Raw genomic sequence first — 23905 nt, forward strand, 5'->3', positions numbered from 1 at the left:
TCCTTTATAATGTATCCTAAACATGGTTACTAGATCTCACTGCTCAGATTATGTTACACCTGTGTTCCAAAACCTCCCAGGGTTCATGATTGCTGATTGAACCCAGTATTAACCCCCCACGCACCCCGCCCAGCATTCAAGGCCAAACCACAGAATATGGTTCCAGCCTGTCTTTGGAGTCTCCTCCCCCATGTTTCCCCCACATTCCCTCTGCTTCAGCAGAATCAGATACCTTGCTATTTCCTGAGCTTGCCTGGCCTCTTGTCTCTTTCTGTGCCCTAGGGCTCGTTTTTTTACTCTAAGCGTGTCTTTCTCTTACAAGTGTCCTCCCTCGTCTCTGCCTGTGCAAATCTTTCCCAGACCTTAATGCTACCACCCTAGTCATGTTTTCTGGAGTCTCCCACTCCGCAAACTAGATGTGATGCTTCTGGTTCGAAGCCCAGCTGTGTTCTTTCTATCCCCTGCTGGCCTCAGATCCTGTTTTTTTGATTGTAATCTTTTGTGCTGCTGGAAACCAGTGGTAGCTGGACAGCTGGAAGCCTGCATCCTCTGACGCGTCTAGTAGAGTGCCTTGTATAGATACGGCATTAAAAATATATTTATTAGCTTAGATCTTTGCAATTTGTAAGTTCACTTACCCCAAATTAGCATAGCCCTTCAGCTTTGGGGGAAGAGATCATACACCTGAAACCATGAATATGGAAGTAGATTACCTTTCCAGTGTGTTTAGTCAGAAACAAATTGGCAGTAAGGTGGCATTCAGGGTAGGAACAGGAGCCCATCACATCTGCCTTTCCTTCCCCTGGCATCCACTGCTGCCCCTACATAGCCCACACGGAGTAGGGTCCCACTGGACTTGGAAAGGTGACTTCTTGCCAGCCACAGCAAGCGAGGACTCGCATCCCCATTTAGGAGGAATTTCCCCTGACGATCCACGGACTTTCATTAAGGGGATGTTTGCAAACATCCTGGTTCTTGACTCACACTCATTGTCAGCAGGATGACATTCTCAGGAGAGGAATTGGGAGGCGGGGCAGTTGCTAGGGGAAGCTAGAAAGTGGAATCAGGTCAGGGGTCCCTGAACAAAATCTCCTCTCCTTTCAGTGACCCAGAAAGCCCCCACCTCACGTTTGAGGACACTAGAAGGACACACAGGTAGTCTCCCCCTTGAAGTACTGATTATCCACTTCCAAGCTCAGGCTTCTCATAATAATTATACTCTCTCCCTTGGGGGGAGTAACTCTCACCTAGTTCAAGTTCTCATTCATTCACTTATTCAACAAATGCCAGTTGTGTATGTCCCTGCCCTTAAGGGGCTTACGGACTAATGGCGGATGACAATTCCAGGATTCTTTTGCGAGGATGTGGAAAGAGAACCAAGATTTCAGACTTTTACTCCTCAACCCCACTCTGACCTCTGCTTACCACATAGTCTCTCTCACTGAAGAGTTCAAATATTCAAAGTCAGAGTTGCTGTTGTCCTCAGCCTGCACTTTATACCCTGCACATTATTCCTGGAATCCTTTTATCTCTAGTGCTTTTTATCACGGGCTGGTATTTATTTTGGTACCATCCTTTGCCAGATTAAATATTTATACTTATTTAATATTCTCTCTGTTGTTGAAAAGAACAATCCAAACGTTGAATAATAACAATAAAGTACTTTATTGTCTTAATTTAATCCTTCAGTCACCTGGGAGGTCTCCAGAGCTTACTCTGTGCCTTTCCTGTTCAAGGACACTGTCCAAGGAACAAAACTGAGACTTGAATCCAGACCTGCTGCTTCTGGATCCCAGTATAAGTCTTCAAATCCTTGTTTTGTTAAGACTCACAAAACGTATTTGCTCTAAATGTACAGTTCTCTACCTGATAAGGTTTGATTACTGTTGACTGTGCAGAATATGTCACTCTAAAAATATATTCTCTGTCCTACTGATTTACAAAGAAGACTGGCGTCACACATTCAGCTGCTCTACTCTTCTTGGTAGAGACAACCTTCTCTCAGCTAGAACCTGAAACGCATCTCGTATATTCTCTAGATGCACCAAGTTCATCAGGAGTATAAATACTAGCAAATCCTGTTGCTTAGGATATAATGTCATCTGAATATGAATGATTACGTGTGTTTTAGGATAGAAATTATTTGGTAGTGTACTATTTTGGCATTTTCTCCTTGGAATCGGTTTTCACAATTTTAACGTTAAAATATTATTCCATCGTGTGTATGTGTGTGGGTGTGTTTCAGTCATGGGCATCTTCTTTTGAGTCTCATTAGGCATGGAAAAGCATAAGCCTGCTTTAACCGCGCTTCCTCTGGTCCTGGGAAGTTTTCAGGCTAACTTAAAACGGGATTTGTTATATAACATACATGCTGGGCATTGGCGTGTGGGGAGGGGGGCCTAGGAGAGGATCGCCCCCTTGGTTTGTGACAGACTGGCAGCTTTTTCCTCTAGTATGTGCCATAGCCGCAGAGCCAGATTTAAAAGAGAGGATTTATAGGAAATCCAGCTGTGAGTTTTCGTTTTCTCTCTCAGAGCTGGAGGCGGGGCCAAACCCAACCTCAAACCAGGCACACCATTGATCAGGCTAGAATGATGTGGAACAGTGTCACAGACAACAGCTAAGCACAGAGGAAATATTAGCTGGCAGAGATAACGAAGAGGAAACTCTCAGTGACAGATGCACCATCTGTCAGTTCCGGAGGAGCAGTTTTCAAGAAAACAGAAAATGAAATGAAGAAGAGAGTGGCTTTGTTTCAAAAGTACAGCCCAGCCTAAGGACATTTTTCAACAAAGTAAGTTTGTATTCCATAGGAAAGGAGGTGGTGGTGGGTAAGACAACAGTGACTTCCTATTTGCACCGTGAGTTGTGTTACCGATATATAAAGTTTTCTTTGTGGTGTATTTGATCATTAGAAGGACATTCTTTTAACAAGAACTTTCCTTAAAATTTAAAGCAGTGCCTCTCGTGTTGACAACTCACTTGAAAACCATTTGAAAGCTACAATAAGGTTTGTTTTACTTTTATTTATTGTCTTTATCTCAGTTAGACTATAGATACTGACATAGGACTTTTTTTCCTTCTTTTTTTGAAATAGGAGCAAAATTATTTGTTATCTTTCCCTAAAGGCAGTTTAGTGAGAAAAATGCCCATCTCTCAGATTTAAGGGGCTGGCAGAAAGTGCTGTCTATTGGATGTTTAATTCCATGGGTCAGTTATGTAAATAGCCGTGAATACGACCTAGACTTCTACGTGCCTTCCAGATCATCGTATTGTGTTGACATCGTTTTTAAAGGAAGCTGCTTCTGGATCTTTTAGTTTGTCTTTCTCCCAAAGCCTTCTATCCTTTTCCAGAACACAAGCTGCCATATCAAACAGCCCTGTTACTTATGGTTAGCGTGTTTTTTTTAAAATACACTAGTTTTAAAACAAAGTTGGACTTGTGCTGTCTGTTGTTATGTGTTCCATCCAAGTGGTTTGCGTTTGATGTCCTGTGTCTCATGTTATATTAGGCTGGGATTTGTGTAAGTCCAAAGGGATCTTAAAGAGTGATTTGGAATGATAATCTTATGTGAATGATAGCAAAGTTTTGAGGAGGATCACAGGAGCCCCCCTGTTGGAAAAAGGTGATCCTCTTACGTTTCGCACGGGCAAGAGGGGACTTGGGATGCATTGGCATTAGCAGGCTGCCTCGTCCAAACCAGAAGTAGACGCACTGGCTGTACACTCGCCAAAGCAGAAACCACTCCGTGTTATGGCCCAATATGGATGTCAGAACTCTGTAGCATGTGTGGGAAAATGGCTGCAGGCCAACGTCTGGAATCATTTATCTTCTGGTAGAGTCTAGAAGACAACTGTTGTATGCGTTTTACAGAAATCCCCGCTGATTGATTTCATTTACATAGAGCAAGCACAGTGACTGATGGTGGGGACGACTGCAAGTGGGGGAGAAGTATTGATCTATTTCTGCCTTGCCTGACATCCTCGTCTCATTAGTGTTCTTGGCACCTCTGAATGAGATCGTGCCGCTACTGACAACCATATGGTTTCTACGGGGCCCTTTCCACACGTTCCATAATAAATGCCACGTTTGTGTCTTTTCTTATTGAGGAAGTCATAAACTGAAGGTTGAGCGGTTTGTCTTGCTGTCTTTTTGGAGCTTAACCTGTTTCCTATGGTCTAGATTTGAAGAATGAGAAGCAGGAAAGTATTCAGAGGCAGAGTTCCCGGTGCGGCCTCAGTAGTTGTTGAGAGATGTATGCAGGATACGCTGAGAAATTCTGGAACATGCTCTTCTTGATGTTTAAACCCGTATCTGCATGTGAGGGTGTCAGCTGTGCCAGCCGGTGTATTCTGTGTGAGTTGAACTCACATGTGCTGACATACGCTGACATGTGACAGGGTAGCATCCAGATCTGTGTGTCAAATGTGTGAAAGAATATTTGCCAGTTTCTGACAGTACCCATGTCAGATCTCATGAAGACATTTTTAATTTATTGCAGGGACCAAGATAAGAGTCAAAAGCTTTGGATTTCAGCCACTACCCTTCTGCCACCTCACTTGGTGACCTTGAGGAAGATAACTAACCTTTTAATAAATCTGTTTCGCTGCTTAAAATGTCTCCCAGAGACATTTTAAATGTCAGTCGGATATTTATAATGTGTCTTATGCCGTTAAATTTTAGTATTTATGTCATTTATGAAGTTGCCTTCATTTTCTCAGACAGAACTACACTACACTAAAAAAGCCGAAAAACTCTGGGTCGCTAAAAACAAAATGCAGTAATCTCATATAAATAGTACTTTCGTTTGCAGAAGCCTACACTGAAAAGTACTTGCACCGGTCTTTTTTCTCTAGGTGGAATTATCCTTTGATTTTCTCACCACAGTTCTGGCATTGTGGAAAACCAGTTATCTCAAACAGGTAGAAGTTTTAGAAGTTGGGTTACAATTGGTGCAATACTGCTTTGATATAGTATGATTCAATATATATAATATTTTAAATTTCCAATGTTAAAGAAAATGGATGATAGTGCAAATTCAGGTACCTAATATTTTCTTTTACATTTGATATCTCCATATATGTCATATTGAAATAAATACATGCTAATATATATGCTTATCTTCATATAAGACACATATATGTGTGTATATATATATGTGTGTATATATATATATACACACATATATATATATGCAAGAGAGAGAAAGAGAGAGAATCTTTCCAAATATTTCGATACAAGTAACAGTGTATAAAATATTAAAAGTAAAAGATAGGAGTCCCTAGGGTATTTTCATTTTAAACCATTTTCATTTTAAGTGATCAACATGATAGCAGCTTAGTATAATACAAAGGATATCAGAAGTCAGAAGTCAGACCTGCCAAGATCAGCTGCCAGTACCACCATGCTCCCAACAACACTATCCCCAGGAGCACCATTTACTGAATTGTGGAGCATGGCTGTGTGACCTCGGGCCAGTCACTTAATTCTGCTGATTCATAGTTCCTCTGTGGTGCTATGGGTAAGAATGTATGTATACCTTACCCCATTAAGTTGTTGTTAAGGTCACATGACACAAAAATGTACACGATAATGCTTTGAAAACTTTAAAGTCACTAATTGCTTCCTGAAATATTCCCTTTTTTCCCCCTGTCTTAACAAATCCTGCCCATGATTCAAAGGCTTCTCCTAACACTCTTCTGATCTCCTTAAGGGTGTGTTTTTCTCCCTCTTTTGAATCCCTAGAGCCCTTTTTGGAAGGACTAACCAGTTTGCTCGTTATGTCCCTCCCCCTTCCCCTCAATTTGACCCTGCTATTCCATGTGCTTTCACGTCTCCATGCCCTGCTTATTTCAGTCCCCAGGCCCTACTAAATGTTTTCTCTATACTTTTTATCATTCTCTTCATCCTCCAAAGCTACCTAAAACATTACCAGTCTTCAGAGCCTTACCCAGTATTTTTCCCCTATAGAGTCAAGGGCCTTCTTCATTCATAGTTCCATAGGATAAACTTGTAATAAAGTTCTTATCTTGTTCTACTAGGTTTCTATTTATATTTCTCTCTCCCTTGGTAAGCCTCTCAAAGACAGGCAAGGTGCCATGTTGCTTTGATTCCCTAGTGCTTACCCTAGTTTCTCATAACTGACTGGTTTTCAAGTCATGTTTGTTGAATGAATGAACAAGTCAATCTTTTCAAACCTTTCTGAAAATATTATCTTGTTTGTGGTACACTATAATCACATAACCTTTGGGACAGAATCCAGGTACTCATTTATTTATCTGGAATAATATGACCATTTTAGTGTATGTAATAGCATACAGACCAATTCAGAATGGGAACCCGAGGCTTCAATGACAGAGGCCCTATATGTAATCACCAGTAAGTAAGTGGTTACCCTACATAGTCATATCTGAGTCCTACTAATTATACTGAGGTAACCAAAGATTAAAACTATCAATCAGCGGTCTCTGTTTGGAAAGATCCTTGATGTATCTGTGGCTAGATATGGTGGTTGTTGCTGTTGTTTTTAGATTTTATTTATTTATCTTAGAGGAGACAGTGAGCAGGGGAAGGAGCAGAGGGAGAGGGATAAGCAGACTCCCCGATGAGCACGGAGCCCTACGTGGGTCTTGATCTCACAACCCTGAGATCATGACCTGAGCCGAAATTAAGAGTTGGACGCTTAACCGACTGGGCCACGCAGGTGCCCTGCTAGATGTGTTTTAAAAAGAAAGTCTAAGCATTTTTCTGAAAAGCAGTTTGGCAGTATTTATCAAGACCCCCTGACCCAGTAATTCCCCTTCTAGGAAATCATCCTGAAGAAGTGGTAAACAAAATAAAACAAAACAAAAGAATGTAGACAAAGCTCTCTGAACCAAGATGTTTAACATATTATTCATAAATAATATGAAAAATGGCAAATAAGTGACCAGCATTATTTTTAATATTCCAAATAAAGTTCTTAATAATCCAAAGGTTGCCTGATCAATTATACACTAATAGCACTGACCTAAGGGCTGCCTTTTTTTTAAGATACTTTGCAAAGAACCAGGGACATACCTAGAGCACAGTCAGGTTTAGCAACTTCATGCCAGGCTTCTAATTTTCTGCTCTCCCTTTTTTAAATTTAGAAAATGTTGAACATATGGTAACCTTTGAGGCCAAAGTTTGAAAACTCTTTGAGGGAACAATGATCTTAGCGTCAAGAGGGACCCAAGGGGCCTGTTTTACCCATTTCCATGAAAAAATAGACTATCCCTGAGAGATGGAAATCTAGCTGGCCTAGCTTTTCTCTTGAGTTAAGGTTAAAAACAGTTAAAAAGGGGAAACTTGAGTCTACTTGTGAAATGACTATGAAAACTATGTAAATTGTGGAAGCTTTTTATAATCCCTTATTTAATCTCCTCTTACGTGGAATAACTGGCAGAGGGAAAGCCATTTTATCATAATAGTTTCTGCAAGTTACATCAGGATAAACCACAGGAATACTGGAAATAATCTATCAAACCAAGGTCGTGTGGTTAGTTGAACACTGAACTGAGTTGGAAGCTCCACTGTGTTTACAACCTCATTGATAAATGGGTCAGGGCCCTCACCACTGAGATACACTATCCATCACGTACTTCTTTGTTCAAGAAGGGAAGTTTTCTTTTTTCATTTCTTGGAATAATACTTTAAATGCATCCCCACTAAAAGTGCCACTCCTTGATGCTCTCAGTAAAGAGACTGGAGCGAAGGACTGTCAGTGAGCGGGAGCACTTCCTCAGTACACCTTTCCATCTTGGCTTAAAAGGGTAGAGAAGCAGGTGCCTTCTTTAAAAGCCTTTCTCCATGGTCCTGTTTGGGATGCTGCAGAATAAGTCCCTTGCTTCAGAAAGTTCACTCTTTTTACGGTGAAGGAATGCCAAGTTCAAAAATGAATACAAACCCAGTAATGAATAGACAGCTCAATGTAGCGCCAAATGAGCTACAACCAGGCCAACTTGCAATGTCAGTGCATCAGGCTGTGGGTAGAGGGAGCAAGAGAAAGTGGAGTCCTGAGGGGTTTATCCCACGGAAAACCTAAGTCTTCATAAGTACAAAAGCTCCTTGAAGTGGTCTTGTTCTGATGGGACTGTGGAAGCCTGAAGAGACATGTCTTCACGGGGTGGGCATGGTAGCTTACACCTTGCTGGTGGCTTCCCCAAACAGAAATAGACAACACAAGGGTCAGGGTGGTCAGTTATGTAGCTTGAGCTGAGCCAAGGTGATTATCTGACCTAGAAGTAAATGAGAGAGCAAGCTGCTAGCCGAAGGAGGACTCAAAATCCTCCAGCCCAGGTAGCCCTTACAGGATACCAAGGAAGAGTGTAAGTACTGTCAGCAAACCAGGGGGAAGGAGTTCAAGAGGTGCATGCCATTACCCTTGAATCTCTGCACAGAGCCCTTGCAGGAGACCGATGGATTCTGCAGTCAGCAAAGGGCAAGATATGACTGTCTGAATTTGTTGCTCACGGGTCTAGAATTTAAACTGGCTCTACTGTCTCAGCAAAGATTGTGTTTCTTGGAATTATTGGTTCTCTACTTTCCATAAGAAAACAATGATTTAGAACAATCTCCTGAGAACTACTGTTCTTTCCATATGTGCTTATTATCCTGCATACTGGACCATTTGTACTGGGCCTGGCCAGTGACTACCGTGTATATTACGGGGACAAGCCTGGGGAGGAGAAACCAGCAAGCAGATGAGACACAGTTTCTTAAATTAATGCTAGATTACTCCATGAAAAGCACCCTTATGTAACATAGATGCATCCTGACTGGCGTTCTTCAGGCCTCGCAAGCACTTGAATAAACCACAACATGGTTAAGCAACAATAGCGAGCACTCAGTTTAAATAGAGCAGTTTGTGTTTAGCTGAGGATCAAACTCCTAATTAAGTGACTTCTCTGTGCCAGGCATTTCAGCAGAGGGAAAGAAGATATCTGTATCTTTAGAGCTTATTATCGAAGGCTCCTACTTTATGCTGGTTTAAGCTACGATTTTATTTTTCTTTTCAGTCCCACTGACATTTGCTTAATTGGTATTGGCGTATTACTTCTACAAAGGATCTAAATGCTTATTTTTTGGCAATCCCCTTGTCTCAAAATCCACAGCTATGGTGATATCACATATTTCATTGCAACAAATGTGTCAGTCACTTACCCATGTGCAAGGAACTGCGAAAAGGTGTAAACCTATGATGCCTGTTCAGGGATGGTATGGTCCCATCTTGGGGGCAGGTACAGATAAAACTCAAGGGAGAGTAACTTCTGTACTAGCTAGAGCATGTGGGGCTGTGCTTTGGAACACATGTCTAAAATCTCATTGGGAGAATGGAACAGCTCCATGGATGATAGGACATTTGAGTAGAGCCTAGAAACATCCATAGATTTCAGTAGAGAGCAAAGTAGACAATGGATATTCTGAGACAAAAGAATGTATGTCTAAAAACACAAAGTTTTTAAAGTGTTCAGCGTGTTCAGAATAAATGAGTGGTCCCCCAGTGTGACTAGACCTTAGAATGTATGGAGAGATGGCTGCATTGGGAGATGGAGCCTACATCTCTGAAGGCTTTTCATAAATTACATAATTACATAAACTCATAAATTTATGAAATGGCATTTCATAAATTACACATAGCTATTGATGGTTTAGGAGGAGAGTACTGATTTTAGGATGACTATTTTGGTAGAAGGGTGCATTGGAGAGGAAGCAATTATACCATTTATTTTAAAGATTTTATTTTTAAGTAATCTCTACACCCAACATGGGCCTCGAACACACGACCCTGAGATCAAGAGCCACATGCTCCACCGACTGAGCCAGCCAGGCGCTGCAGCAATGATACCGTTTGTAGATCTGTTGCAATAATCTATCCATCCACCTGTTCATTCACGCGACAAATATTGATTGGGTACCTGCTGAGCGCCAGACCCAATTTTAGGCAGTAGAGAAACATCAGTAAGTAAAACAAAGTTCCCTGCCTTCGGGGAGCTTACATTCTAGTGGGGACGACCAACACTGAGCAACATAAATAAATAAACGATGTTTATTTTAGTGACAATGGATGAAGACAATGAATAAAACAGGCAAAGGTGGTGTGAATGTGAGCCAGAGGGATTAACTTTGCAAAGAAGTATCTAGGCAAGGCCTCTTGGAGAAGTGACTCGAGTGAGGACTTGAAGTGAATGAGGGGTTCCCCGAAGTCTGAGGCAAGAGTGTGTCCAACAGAGGAAGCAGAAAAGGCAGAGGCTCTGTTGCAGGGTGAGCCTGGGGCGCTCCTGAGTTGACTGTCCAGTTGAGGCAGGGTTGTGCAGAAGGAAGAGAGGAGCTATTTCAATGAAAGTATCCCCTCCCTGACTGGTGAGTTTGGTTAATAAGGAGTAAGACAAAAATGACTTGGGGGGTTTTACACTGAATGACTTCAGTCGATATATTTGGTGTTAAAACAGCTTTTGTAGGATGGTCTTGATCTCATCAAAGGAAGAGACGAGATCAGCTAAGAGTTAAGTAGCCTAGGCTTAGGGCTGGGATTTGAAACTAGGGGCAAAGTTTTGGACTAGCTGCCAGGAGGAATAGGTAAAGGATCTTACTGGACTTGAGTCTAAGGATTGATGAATGGTGTTTGTAGCTTCACTATGGCCTTGTCTGTTCAGCAAACATCTATTAGCACTGACTGTGTGAGTAACACTATGCTGAATGCTGACCATGCGGAAGTGGGGCGCGCTCACCAATAGAGAAGAAAGAGAATATTAGTAAATATATAAAATCTGTTCCTTTATCAGATTGGAGAATGAGATAGCATAAATATTTAACTTCTCACAACAAGCCCAGTTATGATACAAATACGTTTTACTGGGCTGATTCTTAAGAGGTCCATTTTTTTTAAAAAGCCTTTCTCTCTCCTTTTCTGTAGAGTTGACTCCATTAGGACCTAACAGCTGTGTTCTTTAATAATGAGCCCTGCCTAAGTCTGTCTGTAGGGCTGACTTTCCAAGCAGTATGCTCCTTGGGTGCCTCTCATGGGATGTGGGTGCGCTCTGAACGTGTGATAGGTCGGCTGAAGATTCGCATCCCCTCGGCCCTTGGGCGGGCTGAACAGGGCCTAGGGCAACCAAAGGCCTCGTCTGATGACCCTGGGCTTCCAGCAGCATGGTAGTTTACCCCCACATGCAGTACTAATACAGTGTTGCGCCATGCCATGGAGAGGTTGGGAAGTGTGCTGTCAGACATGATTCTACAGTATTCTCACTCTGTCCTCATGTTCCCTAGCACAGCGGCCCCACATTGCCTCGAATGTACGGTCCTCTTGGTACCACACGCTTGAGCAGTGCTTGCAGTGGATTTGTTTGCATTTTAGAAGTCATGCGCATGTTCCACGCTCATTCACCGTCTCAAGTCTCTATGACCAAAGTTCATCAACAATTACTTCTATCCCTATTTCAAATAATCTTCTGGACAATTTTAAATGATTCTAGCTGACTTCTTGTCTGGTCTAAGTATGTTTTCATCGTTCTGACCTTGTAGATGTGACTGTTACAGGGCTAGGGGTAGGGAAATCTCAACTTCTTGTTGACTACTCCTGCTAGGAATGAATATCATCTTCTCTTCATGACATCTCTATAGAAATCTTTTTAAGTTGCTTCTCCATTTTGTGAGGGTTAGTTTATTTAAAAGTAAGCAACGTATTCCACATACCCTCTCAATCAGGTATGTGTAGACTTCAGTACATCATGATACGTGGCAGTACAGAAAATGAACGTGTACAGGGGATAGCCATTGCCAGCCCTCTATAGTACATGTATAGTACAACTAACTCTGACCCCCACCCCCAGATACCACCATGCAGGTGGGCACTGTAGGTGAGGGTACCTTGTATCAAATCCTGACACTGAATACTGGCATAACAATTTATTTCTCAAAATATCTGAATTACTGGGGCACCTGGGTGGCTCGTGGTTTCTGCTCAGGTCATGAGCTCAGGGTCGTGGGATCTGGGCTCTGTGCTCAGTGGGGAATCTGCTTGAGGAGTCTCTCCCTCTCCCTCCACCCCTCCTCCTGCTGTGCTCTCTCTCTCTCTCAAATAAATAAATAAATCTTAAAAAAAATACTTAAAATATTTAAACACAGGAATTTCTAATATACTCATCTGCATGCTGTTTTGGAGACCATTGGCCTTGTGTCCTGAAATATCCATCGCTTCCCTCCTTAACCTAATAATAAAAGCTATTGTTATTATATGCTTCCCATTTGCCAACCACAGTACAGATATCATCAGCCCATTTCATCCTCACTGCCACCCTTTGAAGGAGGGTGATTATCTCCATTTTACAGATGACAAAACTGAGGCCGCTCAGAGAGCTTCCTTAACTTATCCAAGGTGGCACTGCTTGTAAGAAATAGATTTGAAACACAAGCTCTTTTCAGTCTTAATTACTACCTTCCTTCTGTTAGGGTCTGGGGTAATTTCCATCCTTGTGTCTAAAGAACTTAGTTCCCCCAAATACTGAATTTTGAGTTCTCGGGACACTCTTTACAATAATACTATTGTGGGTGCTGCAGGTCTGCTTCCCACCTTAAACTGTAGCCCCACGATGCCTGGTTTGTATCCACGCCACAAATCTGGTTGCTATGGCATCCCTCATATTAGGAAAATATTTGTCAGCTCCAGGTGGCTGGAACACCAGACAGGCTTACTGATACTTCGGTGAACGATTTAGCGGGTTATGGGTTGGTATGCTGAGAGCAAAACATGGTCTCTGGGGATTTTGATGAGGGGGGCCAGGGATTTACACAGTGTATTTCTATTGCTACAAGCTTCAACTTTAGTCAGCTGAGTTACAGAGAGTGGCCAAATCTGCAGAGATGAAATAGGAGGTTACTGAAATAGCCGTTCTTGCCGTGGGGGAACGTAGACCACATTAGAATAAATGAATGTGTTGACCCAGTAGAATGAAGTTGCCATACCCAAAGTGGTGGCAGGATTAGGCATCTTAATTGGTCATTGATTTAAATCATCTTCATCAGAATGTATTCTCCTTCAGCATGATTACATCCAGATAATGTTCTCTTCCAGGAAGAAGGGAAGAACAAAGGAAAATAAATAAAACAGTTCACTAGAATCTCATAAAAGTTCTTGCACAAGAAGTAACAAAGCATGGGAAAATATGAGTTCTTTTATAAAAACAAATTTTTCCTTGAAGTCACTACAAGATTGCAGTTCACATAATATATTGGTATGCATATGTGTTTATACAAGAGGGGACTGTATCCCCAGGACAAATGTGAATCAAAGTCTCTATAGTAGCTATGGTCATTTTTTAAGATGACTAACAGCATGCATAATTTCCTTTTTAAAGAGTACTTTATCATTCATTTATCATTAAAAAAATAATAATCCATTTTCACTTTCTCCAAAAGAAGCCCAGATCTGGGAATTGAGAACCATTTTTTTTTTCCATCTTAATTCTTCACAATTTTGAATTTGTCCTATGATCTGCCCCAAACGAACAAAACATTATGGACTTTTGAAAAGTTTTCTATTAACAACCAGACAGATTATATCTAGTTTATGTTAAAGCAATTTCACTCTGTGCTAAATACTTTAAAATATGATGCTTAAATATAAATATACTTCCAAGCCTAAAACAAATGCTGGTTAACCTACTTTATGTATTCTTACCATGAAAGAATCTGCATTCACAAGATCCATAAGTCAGGGTTGTTTGTTAAGATTCAGCCAACACACTTTTTTAAAGCGAAAAGGCTAGTCTCCATAGTAAACTGGATTTCATAGCAGAGTATTCCCAAAATGAAGTATTAACTAGCCGCCCATATTTAAATTCAGATCTATTTACAAAAATTCATTTAACACGCAATTTTAAGGTAATACCTGTTTTTACAAGTGAAGTATATTTATGGTTCGAAAGTCATTAAATTTTTATTTATTTATCTATTCAGTTATTAGGCATGGGCTGTGTTCATGGCCCCATTCCTGTGGCTTTTCTGCTGAGTTGAGTTCATTGAATGTTAAGTCCAGACTGAGGCAAGAACAGCCAGCGTGTTTCTGTGTTCTTGCTTCTACCAAGCAAGAATTCTCTTTTTCCCTAAATAAGTGAAAAGGAGTTCTAACAATCTTTGAGGTCTCTGGGATAATTCTGGACTGCTTACTAATAGAAAAACAACAACAACATGAAAACCTCAGCTGAAAGGAACTTTTTTGCTTCAGTTCGGAGAGGAAAAAAAAGCATAATCCTATTAAATTTAGTAATCAGGTCCCAGTTGAGATTCTGACTGGCTTGATAATCACCATGGAACCACAGAGTACTTAGCTGATAGATAGCTAAATTTAATTAACAGTTCATTTTGCTGGATAAACCTCCCTATTCATTTTCCTGATCTATGCCTGTTGTCTCTCTTCCCCGCCCCCTACCCCCCACGCGCGGGTCCTCTCTTGGTTTCCTGTTTCCTACCAAAAGCTCTGTGCAACGGTGGAGGACACCCTGCAGCAGGAGGACTTTGAGCCGCGTGGGGTCCTGGAAAGGTGGAAGGCTCAGGCTCCGAAGGATCCGGGTGTGAACGCCAACCCTGTCACTGGTTGTGTGTGCGCTTTCTTACTGTTCCTCTCCAAAATGGCGGGAGGCGTGAGATCAGAGGGTGAAGGGCTTAGTGCTGCGCTTCGTCTGGGTTATGTCCCACAACAACACTGTTACTACGCTGTCCTCATTTTACTGCTCCCCACCTCTTCCACAGCTCTTAGAGCCCTCGCTTTGCCAGGAACCTAGAGTTTCCACCTAGAACATTCCACAAGGAATCAAGACCTTTGGGAAAATATTGCTTGATGATAATCCATTTTTTCTCCTCTTTTTTTATCACTAACCAACCCTCATTTTCATCAGAGTTTAAGCACTGCCTCTGTTGACCTCTGTTTCTCTCTCTCATGTTGTCTGGTGCAGTGGTGACATACACATTTAATGGCTGATTAAGGTATGAATGAATAAATGGGGAAATTATCTGAGTAGATATTTTTGTCTTCTTTAGTTGCTTATTTATGTATAATTTACACCCGACCTTCTTGCAAAAAGATGTGGAAACGCTTTGCTTTCTTTTTCTACATATTCCCATATGGTTGTCAGTGAGGACTAGAACTGGAGCAGAAACCCTTGGTTTGACATATAGCATCGCTACTGTGTGACTGTGACACCTTATTTAACCTCCCTGAGCCTTAGTTTCTTCCTCCATAAAATGGGGAAGATAATATCTTTTTAGAGGTTGTTATGAGGATTAAATGAGTCACTGTATATAAAAGCCTAACACATTTAGCATCATGGCTAGCACATGATATTAACAATGACAGTGCAGTTATTTTCTAGCAGAATATTTGAATGGCATATGAGAGAATTAAAACAAGAATCAAATGGACTTTTGGGGCCCTATAAGCCTTCCTTATGCAATTTATATCAGGGAGAACATTTCTGAATGTGCTTCCAAAAAAAACAAACAAAAAAGAAACCCCTACAGTATTCTAGTGATAATATTTATTTCTAGGAAAACAAATTCCAATAACAAGTATACATGATTATGATTAACAAATTAAAGAATAATGGAAGCAAATTAGCCTCTAAGTAGCTTATTCCCTGTTTAGTAAATATTCCTGTTATAGCAAATGTTTATCTCTAGTCAAACTACAAAATGCCTGAGGCTTTCACATGGTCTAGAATTTTTTTTTTTCCCTTTTCCATAATAGTTATTTAGCAAATTGCCAACAAACCTTACCCTGCCGATACGTGCCTGACACTGTGTCAGGTGCTGTGGAAACTGCTGGAAAAAAGGACTTCAGTTCACAGATTCCTATAACTTGATTTCAGAGAAAGCAGTCCAAAGCCATATGCAGCAAGGGCCGATTGCCCGGCTGATTTGCAGGCTGAGTGCAGTATGAGGTCATTTACCCAGACATTTTAATAATTGTCTTATAATAACTGGCTGCCTTAAAAAGTGCACTTTTATTCATCTCCCTCCAGTCAGAATCCTGTCTTCTTGTCTTTGTTAGAATTGGATTATAAAAAAGGGAGCAATCAAAAATGTTGCATTTAAGAATAAAATTGAAAAAAAGGAGCCAGTTGGGGAAGATGCCTGGGACAAAGACACAGCAGCTGAGACTGTGTTTTCTCGGGATGTTTCTCTTGCTATGTCAGAGACCACAATATGAAATCATATAAACCATTTGGATTAGAGCTCGTCAACAATGCTTTCCTAGCAACAAAGTGTAGACTGACCTTAACTTTCCTACAACATTCATATGGGTTTCTTGGATTCAGTGAGCATGGGTGTGGCTCTTGTCTACAATCATGTAGCCAGAACCTAGGTACGGTTTATCTTCTCTGGAGTCCTGTGACATTGTTCCAAAATGGCATTGCTCTCACAGATTTCAGAGTGTCAACATAACATTTTATCTTTCAAATCATGGGATTTTAGAGCATTAAAAGACTCTAAAAGAGGCCTCGTTTTACTGGCGAAAAGCCTGGGATCGGGGAGGTTAAAGTGCTGCTCGGGGTCACACAGCTAGCTGGTCACTTTGATGGTTTCACTGGGCATCTCTTGACTCTCCTTTGGAGCAACAGATTGTTCTATAAAAGCCTCTGCCCTCTGCAGGCTCTCTTTTCTCCCCCCTAATTTCTAATATATTTCTAATATGCACATTTCTTTCCTGTTTTTTTCCTGAAAAAAAAGAATTAAAAGGGAATATGTATAAACCTCTTGGTAACAGCAATAGATGGACTATAACCAAGCAAATAGTTTGTTAAATTAAAAGCATTCAGAAATGACTTTGCTTACTATCTAATAACCCACTGTGGGCCAATCATTAAAGCTTCCCCTAGAAAAATACACTTAAAAAGCTGAAAATCGTGTGAACAGTTTGTTTTTTGGGAGGTTTTGGTTTTTTTGTTTTGTTTTTACGTGGTGACTTCACTTTAGTACCTGTTTGTGTCATAACTTACTAAAATAAATATACCTTTCGAATTGTTTACAAAGTTCCAAAGTCTTTTTGGAAACCTGACTTTCTTAGTGTTGAAACTTAGCAGTTAACAGTCCTTTCTCTGCAGTCTTGATGGTGTGTACAGAGGTGACTGTACAATCCAAGTTCAATTCCCCCTCCTCTCCTTTTTCATGTTAGAAGCCAGGGGGTTTTAGGTATGATCCTAGCCATATTTGTGTGTGAGGAGAAATTGTTATATTATTCCTACTAATTTCATTACTAAGGCAGTGAAGCCATTTTCTTCTGCCAATAGCTGAATACCCTCTGCCATGGTATTAGGGGATCGTTTTCTGCCTGTTTGGAAGGTTTGACATGCTGTTTCCCATTGAAAATTGTATTCAAATGAGCATTGGGACATGTTGGGAGAAGACTCTGAGGGATAAAATAAAAATATTCTAGAAAAAAATGCATAGGAGTAACACTGCTTTTTTGTTTGTTTCTTTTGAATTCTTGGATTTTTTTTTTTTAAAGAGTATATAATTTATAGTGGGCACATGGAGAAATGGGTGCAGTGTTTCAACTGTATGCCCTTTGTTTTTGGTCTATCACGGTGGTGGTGCTAAGAGCCACAGGCTTAAAAGCATTTAGAGTTTTGCTTTCATGCCTATCTCAGTAAATCCTTAAGATATTTTTGAAATAAACCAGGTTCAGGACAAAATAAAGCCCAAACAGGCATTCATTAACCATAATGAACTTTAGCCAAATATTTATTCATCAGTTAATGTGAACTTGCTAGGTGATCACATGGTACCTAGTACAGTGAGAAGGTTGTTTTTCCCCAGAGGGGTTTAGGAAGCTAAGTTTTAAAATAAACATAAATCTAGAGTTAGATTTGGGATCATCATCTGTGCAATAGTAGTTCAAATGATTTAAGGTGGATTCAAGTTGAAAGTGAGGTGAGACTTCCATCAGTGACTTTTCTTGAACTCCTGCTAGAAATCCAGAATACCCAGGCCAGGACAACGACCAGGAGTAAAGGGTGCAGAGAACCGTCTTGTAGATGGGAGATGGATTGAGCCAAGCAAAAAGAATGTATTTAGAAAGGTGAAACTGAGAAATGTGTCCAAGTTTCTGATTTGAGAAACAGCTACAAACTGGGCACTGTCCATCATAAGGGCGCCAACATACAGCAGGAAAGGTGAGCAGCAGGTTCCTTCTTTGTTAGAAGGAAGTTCATATATAGCAACCAGATAACCAAATAGAAGTGTCCTGGAGTACTAGTGCTAGATTAACTCTATGGGCACCAGCCAGAGATTTGTTTAGGTAATCTGACAAGATGACTTATTGTTGGAGTCCATCCTATCTCCATCCCTCCCTTTCTCCCTCCCTCTCTTCCTTCCTTCCTTCCTTCCTTCCTTCTTTCCACCTTCCTTCCTTCCCTCCTTCTTCCTTCCTTCCATTCGCACTTCCTCCTTGCCTCTTTCTTATAACTAGCCTTTTAATACTAGTGTTAGAAGATACAGCCACCTTGGAGATTTCAACCACTTTATATATCAATTCTTGCCAATATACAAAAGAATTTTCTAAAGTTTTGATTTGTAACTCTTATGATTTTATTTCAAGCTATCCCTCATGTTACTTTTTAGACCGTAAAAAGAAAGGAAACAAAACATTTTTAAATGACAAAAAGAAGTATAAATACAAGGTGTGGAATTGTTATTGACTTACCCCAACAGACACTAAGCATATAGTTCCAGGATCTAGCCACAATTAGTTTAAAAAGGAAACAACAAATGCCACTTCATAGCCTTTAGCCTAGAAATCAACTTTAGTCAGAAAATAAGTACAAATGGGGGCGCCTGGGTGGCTCAGTCGTTAAGCGTCTGCCTTCAGCTCAGGTCATGATCCCAGGGTCCTGGGATGGAGCCCTGCATCTGGCTCCCTGCTTCTCCCTCTCCCACTCCCCCTGCTTGTGTTCCCTCTCTTGCTATCTCTGTCAAATAAATAAATAAAATCTTAAAAAAAAAAAAGAAAAGAAATACAAATGTATAAGGGACTTGTGGGTTCTGTTATCAAGGCAAAGTATCCAACCATTTGTCATTTTCACCGAGGAGTCTGATAGGGGCAAGAAGTTTCTTCATGAAGGGAACTCTGAACAAGGAAACCCACCCACCAGTCAGTATCCCCTTGGGGGATCTGCCATTAAAGTCTGGATAACTCCAAACTGTTTTTGAAACATATTTGATTCTCTAAAACTGATGAGCAGTGAAATAAACCTGTTGGGTCAACTGGGATGGGCTTTATTTTCAGGGGCAGGGGTGAGGGGGCTGGAATTGAATCTTTTTCAAAAGAAACTGTTTCACAATGTATCTTAGTGTGGTGTGTATTGAAAGTTGGATGGTTTCCATGAAAACAAAAGTGGACAAAAAACTACAAGAGCTTTAAGTATGTTTAGAGGGAGGTTGAGTGTGTGTGTTCATGTGCACGTGCACGTGTGTGTGCGCGCACATAATAGCAAAGGATCCTCAGAAATTTTTCTCAGAATTAACTCTCTGTGTGCACTTTGATTTCTCATGTGCATATTCTTTGGACTCATTCAACATTCATTATTCCATAAATATTGGCTATGTACCTACTCTTTTCTGGGCCTAAGGTGGCCATTGCGATTCAACATCAAATAAGGCAGAAGTCCCTGTCCTCAAAATATTATCATGACAACCAGCTAAAAGTTTGTTTCCCATTCACACCGGGACAAGATGCTCTACTCCCAGATCTAGACCGACTGATCTCCCCCCACCTCAACATGGAGCTTCTGAGGTCCTGAGGTCACCTGGCCATTGGCACAACCACTCATGGATAGAGAAGGTGAAGGGGTGATAGATCATAGGGTATGTGAGTGATCACATATCTTTGCACAGAACTTCTCCCCATGGCCTCCCTCCAAGGGAGGCTGGCATTCATAGGCCACCCACAGGTTTGTGAAATACATACTTAGTGTCCCTCCACAATGTTATTTTTAAAAAACTTAATTTAAAAAATATCATAGTAAAAATATCCTTTTATTAAAAACTGACCTGGAAAGCTAAGACTCATGTACTAGATCCAATTTATTAATATTAGTGACAAATAAGGATGCCAGCCTCAATGAAATATATGCCCGTCTGACCACTTATTTTTAATTAGGTCCCAGATTTGCCCAGTCACACTTTCCAGGAATATAAGGTTGAGGAAGTTGCTTTTTATTTATTTTACCCGCCTTCCTTTCTGAAGTTGCAAATAAGCAGTGGAGAGGTGAAGAGTGGAATCAGGAGATAAATAAACTCTTAAAAAAATGCCCAAGTCAGGTCAATACTGTGATGCTAGTAATTATCTCCTAAAAAAAAAAATTGAGAGTTAGCAGTCCTCAGCAACTCACTCTCTAATATGGACAGGGTGGGACTCTTGTCTCCCTTCTGCCTGCCTTCCAGGCAACCCCCTTCCTCCCAGTGCCCCTTATCACACCCCCAGGCCAAGGCTCAGAAGGGGAAGTTTAGCCACAAGCTTAAAGGACAGGAAGTGACTCATGGTTCCCCCAGGAGTCAGGTGAGTGGGTAGTGAGGGAAGGCTGGGAGAGAGAATTCCAGATTAGAAAAATAGCCCAGATGGGAGAGTGGCCAGGCCTGGAATTTCAGAAATGACCATGACATCAGCAAGAGTGAGACTCCCCCACTTTCCCAGACAAGCATCTCAAAGCTCTGCTGTGAATTCTTCCCCGTCTGTTTTCACAGCCTGACTGGGAACAAAGAGTTATCAATATGAAGCCTAAGGAGAATGGTTGTAAATCCCTGAAGCAGAATTTCATAGAGGAGGCTTCTGGCAGAGTTTATCCGCAATTTAGTGCAATCTGGGTTTTGCTAATAGAAACCATTATGCCAAAGAGAATTACAAAACCTAGAATTCAATAAACTGAAGACGTATAGTTTTTTTGTTTTTGTTTTTGCTCTTTGGGGATTATTAATTTTAAATACTCTAAATTTGATGATACCATTATTGTGTTAGGAAATAAGTGAGGTGGTAGGCTATCTAAATAATATACTGTTTAGACTATAAATAGAAACCACACTTGACAAAGAAGACAGGAGTAAAATTTGAACAAGGTTATGAACATGGGTCCATCACTACCTGCATGGTGCTATGAGGGTACTCTGCACCAAGAAGGAGGAAGTCCTTTAGAAACATCGTCTTTGCTATTTGTAGTCAACTGTGGAATGTTTCAAAAACACAGTTCATCTTCTTAAAGGGCATGTAAGGAAAGATTTGGAAATTTCAAATAAAAGATTAACCATGGGAATCATAATGTAACTCTTGAGCCGGTTCTTTATGGGTAGAGAGTTGTGTTTGCTACTCAAAGACTCTGTTGATAATGTGAGTAAGTGGGACACGCTCCACCTTACATTTCAGTTATACTGAGGGGTTTGATACTTTAGAAAATGGGCGGTTCTTTCTGTTCCAAATGGAATCCTTTCTCCCCGTGACTTTATTTTGAGGCGGTGATGCAAATCCATGGTGTTCCTTTTTAATGTGAATGAAAACAATGAGCAAAGGAAGTGTGGAGGTTTGGAATCTTCCCTGATGCTTCACAGGTCACTGGGGAGCAGTGAGGTTCTTCTCTACTGTCAGTGGCCGGAAGCATTAGAGAGGACTATTTTTTACTCCTTGCTCTATAAAGTTCTTTGAGCCTCTGTACTGGAAGCTTCCTCCGTTTGCCACGCAAACGTTCACCGAGCCCCTTGGTTGGTGCGGGATATGCGAAGACAATGCTGGCGGAGGGAAACAGGAGAGCAGAGTAAAGTGAAAATCCCAGTGACGGGTAAGTGCTGGGCGGGAAGCACAGGGTGGGTGCAGACACGTGATGGGGCCAGCCTTTCTCACGTGGGTGCCAGGAGCAGATGGTCTTCGCAGGAAGGACTTTGCAGAGAAGGTAAAACTAGAGCTGAGAATTACAGAGATAGAGGGGGGAAGAAGAATTAGCTAGTCAGATTAAGGGGGAGAAAATCATGGCAAACACAGGCCAAGTTCCTACAGGGAGCAGCAGATGGGAGTGGGGTGAGGTGGCTGTTTTAGGGAGCCACGAGGTGTTCAGTACCCCTGGTGTCTCTGGCACTGTTGCCAGTTGAGACACAGACAGACATGCCAGGGACCCACGTGGAACTCAAGAACTGTAGACTGTCCCCAGACATTGGGATTTTATTTTGGGGCCATCTGAGAGCCACGCCAATTTTTAGATGAGGGATGAAGTCTGGGTTCCATCTCTGAGGCTACCTTTGCAGGACGTGGGGTGCGTTCCTGAATAAAATGCACAAGTTGCCATCAGAACATAAGATCTCCTGCTGTATAATGGAAATATAGCTAAGGAGGTCCTTTTGTTTCTAAGCCAGCACTTTATGTTGCCGAGCAGAGACTCTGCCTCCATCCTGTGATCTTAAACCTGGCCGACAGTCAGCTCTGCGTGGCCTGTGCGTCTCCTGTGCCTTTCAGTCAGGCTCCGGGTCCAACTTCACCTTCCTGTAGCTTGAGTGCACTTAGAATTGCCCGAACCTCACATTTTCTAATGTTCAGGGGGGTTGTTAGTAAACAGTAATAATAAACCACCTCTCTAAAAATGAGATTTCTCTTTTTAAATGTACACCCAAGCCTCTGCAGCCTGGCAGAATGTCCAGCAGGGTAAGAAGCCAGAGGGTGGTACATATTCTTAGGGCATCAGTTTTCTTAAAATTTGAGCGAAGGTTTTATTGTTTTAAAACAAGTATGGGCATGTTATGTTCTTCCTCTCTATGGGCGGAAATGTCAAATAAATCCATTGGGGGTATCTGTTTTATTTTTTTCTGCCATTGGAGTGCATCAGTGGAAAAAACGTGAAAACTGTTCATTTTAGTCAATAATAATAGCTCCAGTTTTTAAGTGCCTGCTCCTGGACAAGTCACATAGTTCATTTTGTTCAGCAAATGTAAACACAACGTGAAATCCAAAGCCCTGTGCCAGGGGCCAGGATTGCAGCAGTAAAGGAATTGGCCTTGCTTGTTGGGGAGTTTCTGTTCATAGCCTTAACAGCTGCTCTGAAGGGTATAGATGACGTTGTGCACATTTCGCAGATGGGAAACTGAGACTTTAAGATGGCAACACAGTTTGCTCAGGGACCGCTCCAGTAAGCCTGTCCTCTCCATGCGGCTCTCCACTGCCACACTGCCTTTCTGAAAAGCTTTTGGTCTCGGCTTGCTGTCTCCTTTCCCTTACCTGTTCCTGCCTTCCCTTTATCCATTAAAGTCATTCATTGCTTTCCGCCAGGTCTGTCTACTCTCCTAGCTCTAGAAATGAATGAGGTCTTTCAATCATCAGCAGCAGCCCATATACAGGCTTATTTTTATGTTAATTATTAACAGTAGCCCTAACAGCCACAATCATCACAAACCTATATTGAGCCCCTACTATTTACAAATTCACTCTGCTGAGACTGTAAGTCTATAAATAGATGGAAGTCATGGTTACATTCGACAGGTCAAATAACAATTCAAGATGGCCAGGAATCGTGGAGTAGTGGAGACCATAAGTGTTAGAAATGTTCAGGGAAGACTTCTTGGAGGAGGTGCCCAACAAGCTACACCTTCAAGGAAAGAGAACCTTGAAGAATAGTAAAGGGGAGGGCTTTCTAGCAGACCCAACTAAATCTAATGCCCAAAGGAAGTCACCCCAGTATGTCACACATTTTCCCTCTGCCCCTGAGAACCAAAGTCGTCATCAGAGCTGAGTGTGGTGATGCTTAAAGAGAGGCATTAATCTGCCCTAATTAAAAGTGGACCCACTTCCCCAGGGGTGCCATTAAGGACTAGCTGGATGATTCCTTTGGAGGTGTGATTGGGGTAGCCTCGGGG

The 23905-nt window shown here is 41.4% G+C and overlaps 1 protein-coding gene across 11 annotated transcripts in view; it reads left to right on the forward strand.

Annotated features, from left to right (window-relative positions):
• Nucleotides 1-23905, forward strand: part of STARD13 (StAR related lipid transfer domain containing 13) — a 512105-nt gene that overhangs the window by 405811 nt on the left and 82389 nt on the right. The window contains exons 1-2 of one of the 11 annotated variants that reach the window (XM_027588204.2): nt 2576-2794; nt 2957-3010. The exons of 8 other annotated variants lie outside the window; for them this stretch is intronic. Coding sequence is in view for 1 of the 3 variants with exons in the window: in XM_027588199.2 (XP_027444000.1) it covers nt 21783-21846 (64 nt within the window). In the remaining 2 variants the exon portion in view is untranslated. Of the gene's footprint in view, nt 1-2575; nt 2795-2956; nt 3011-21595; nt 21847-23905 lie in introns of those variants that run through there. 2 more of the 11 variants (XM_027588203.2, XM_027588199.2) reach the window with 2 other exon arrangements.

This window comes from Zalophus californianus, chromosome 3 (genome assembly GCF_009762305.2).
Source record: "Zalophus californianus isolate mZalCal1 chromosome 3, mZalCal1.pri.v2, whole genome shotgun sequence".
In the NCBI taxonomy this organism is placed as follows: Eukaryota; Metazoa; Chordata; class Mammalia; order Carnivora; family Otariidae; genus Zalophus; species Zalophus californianus.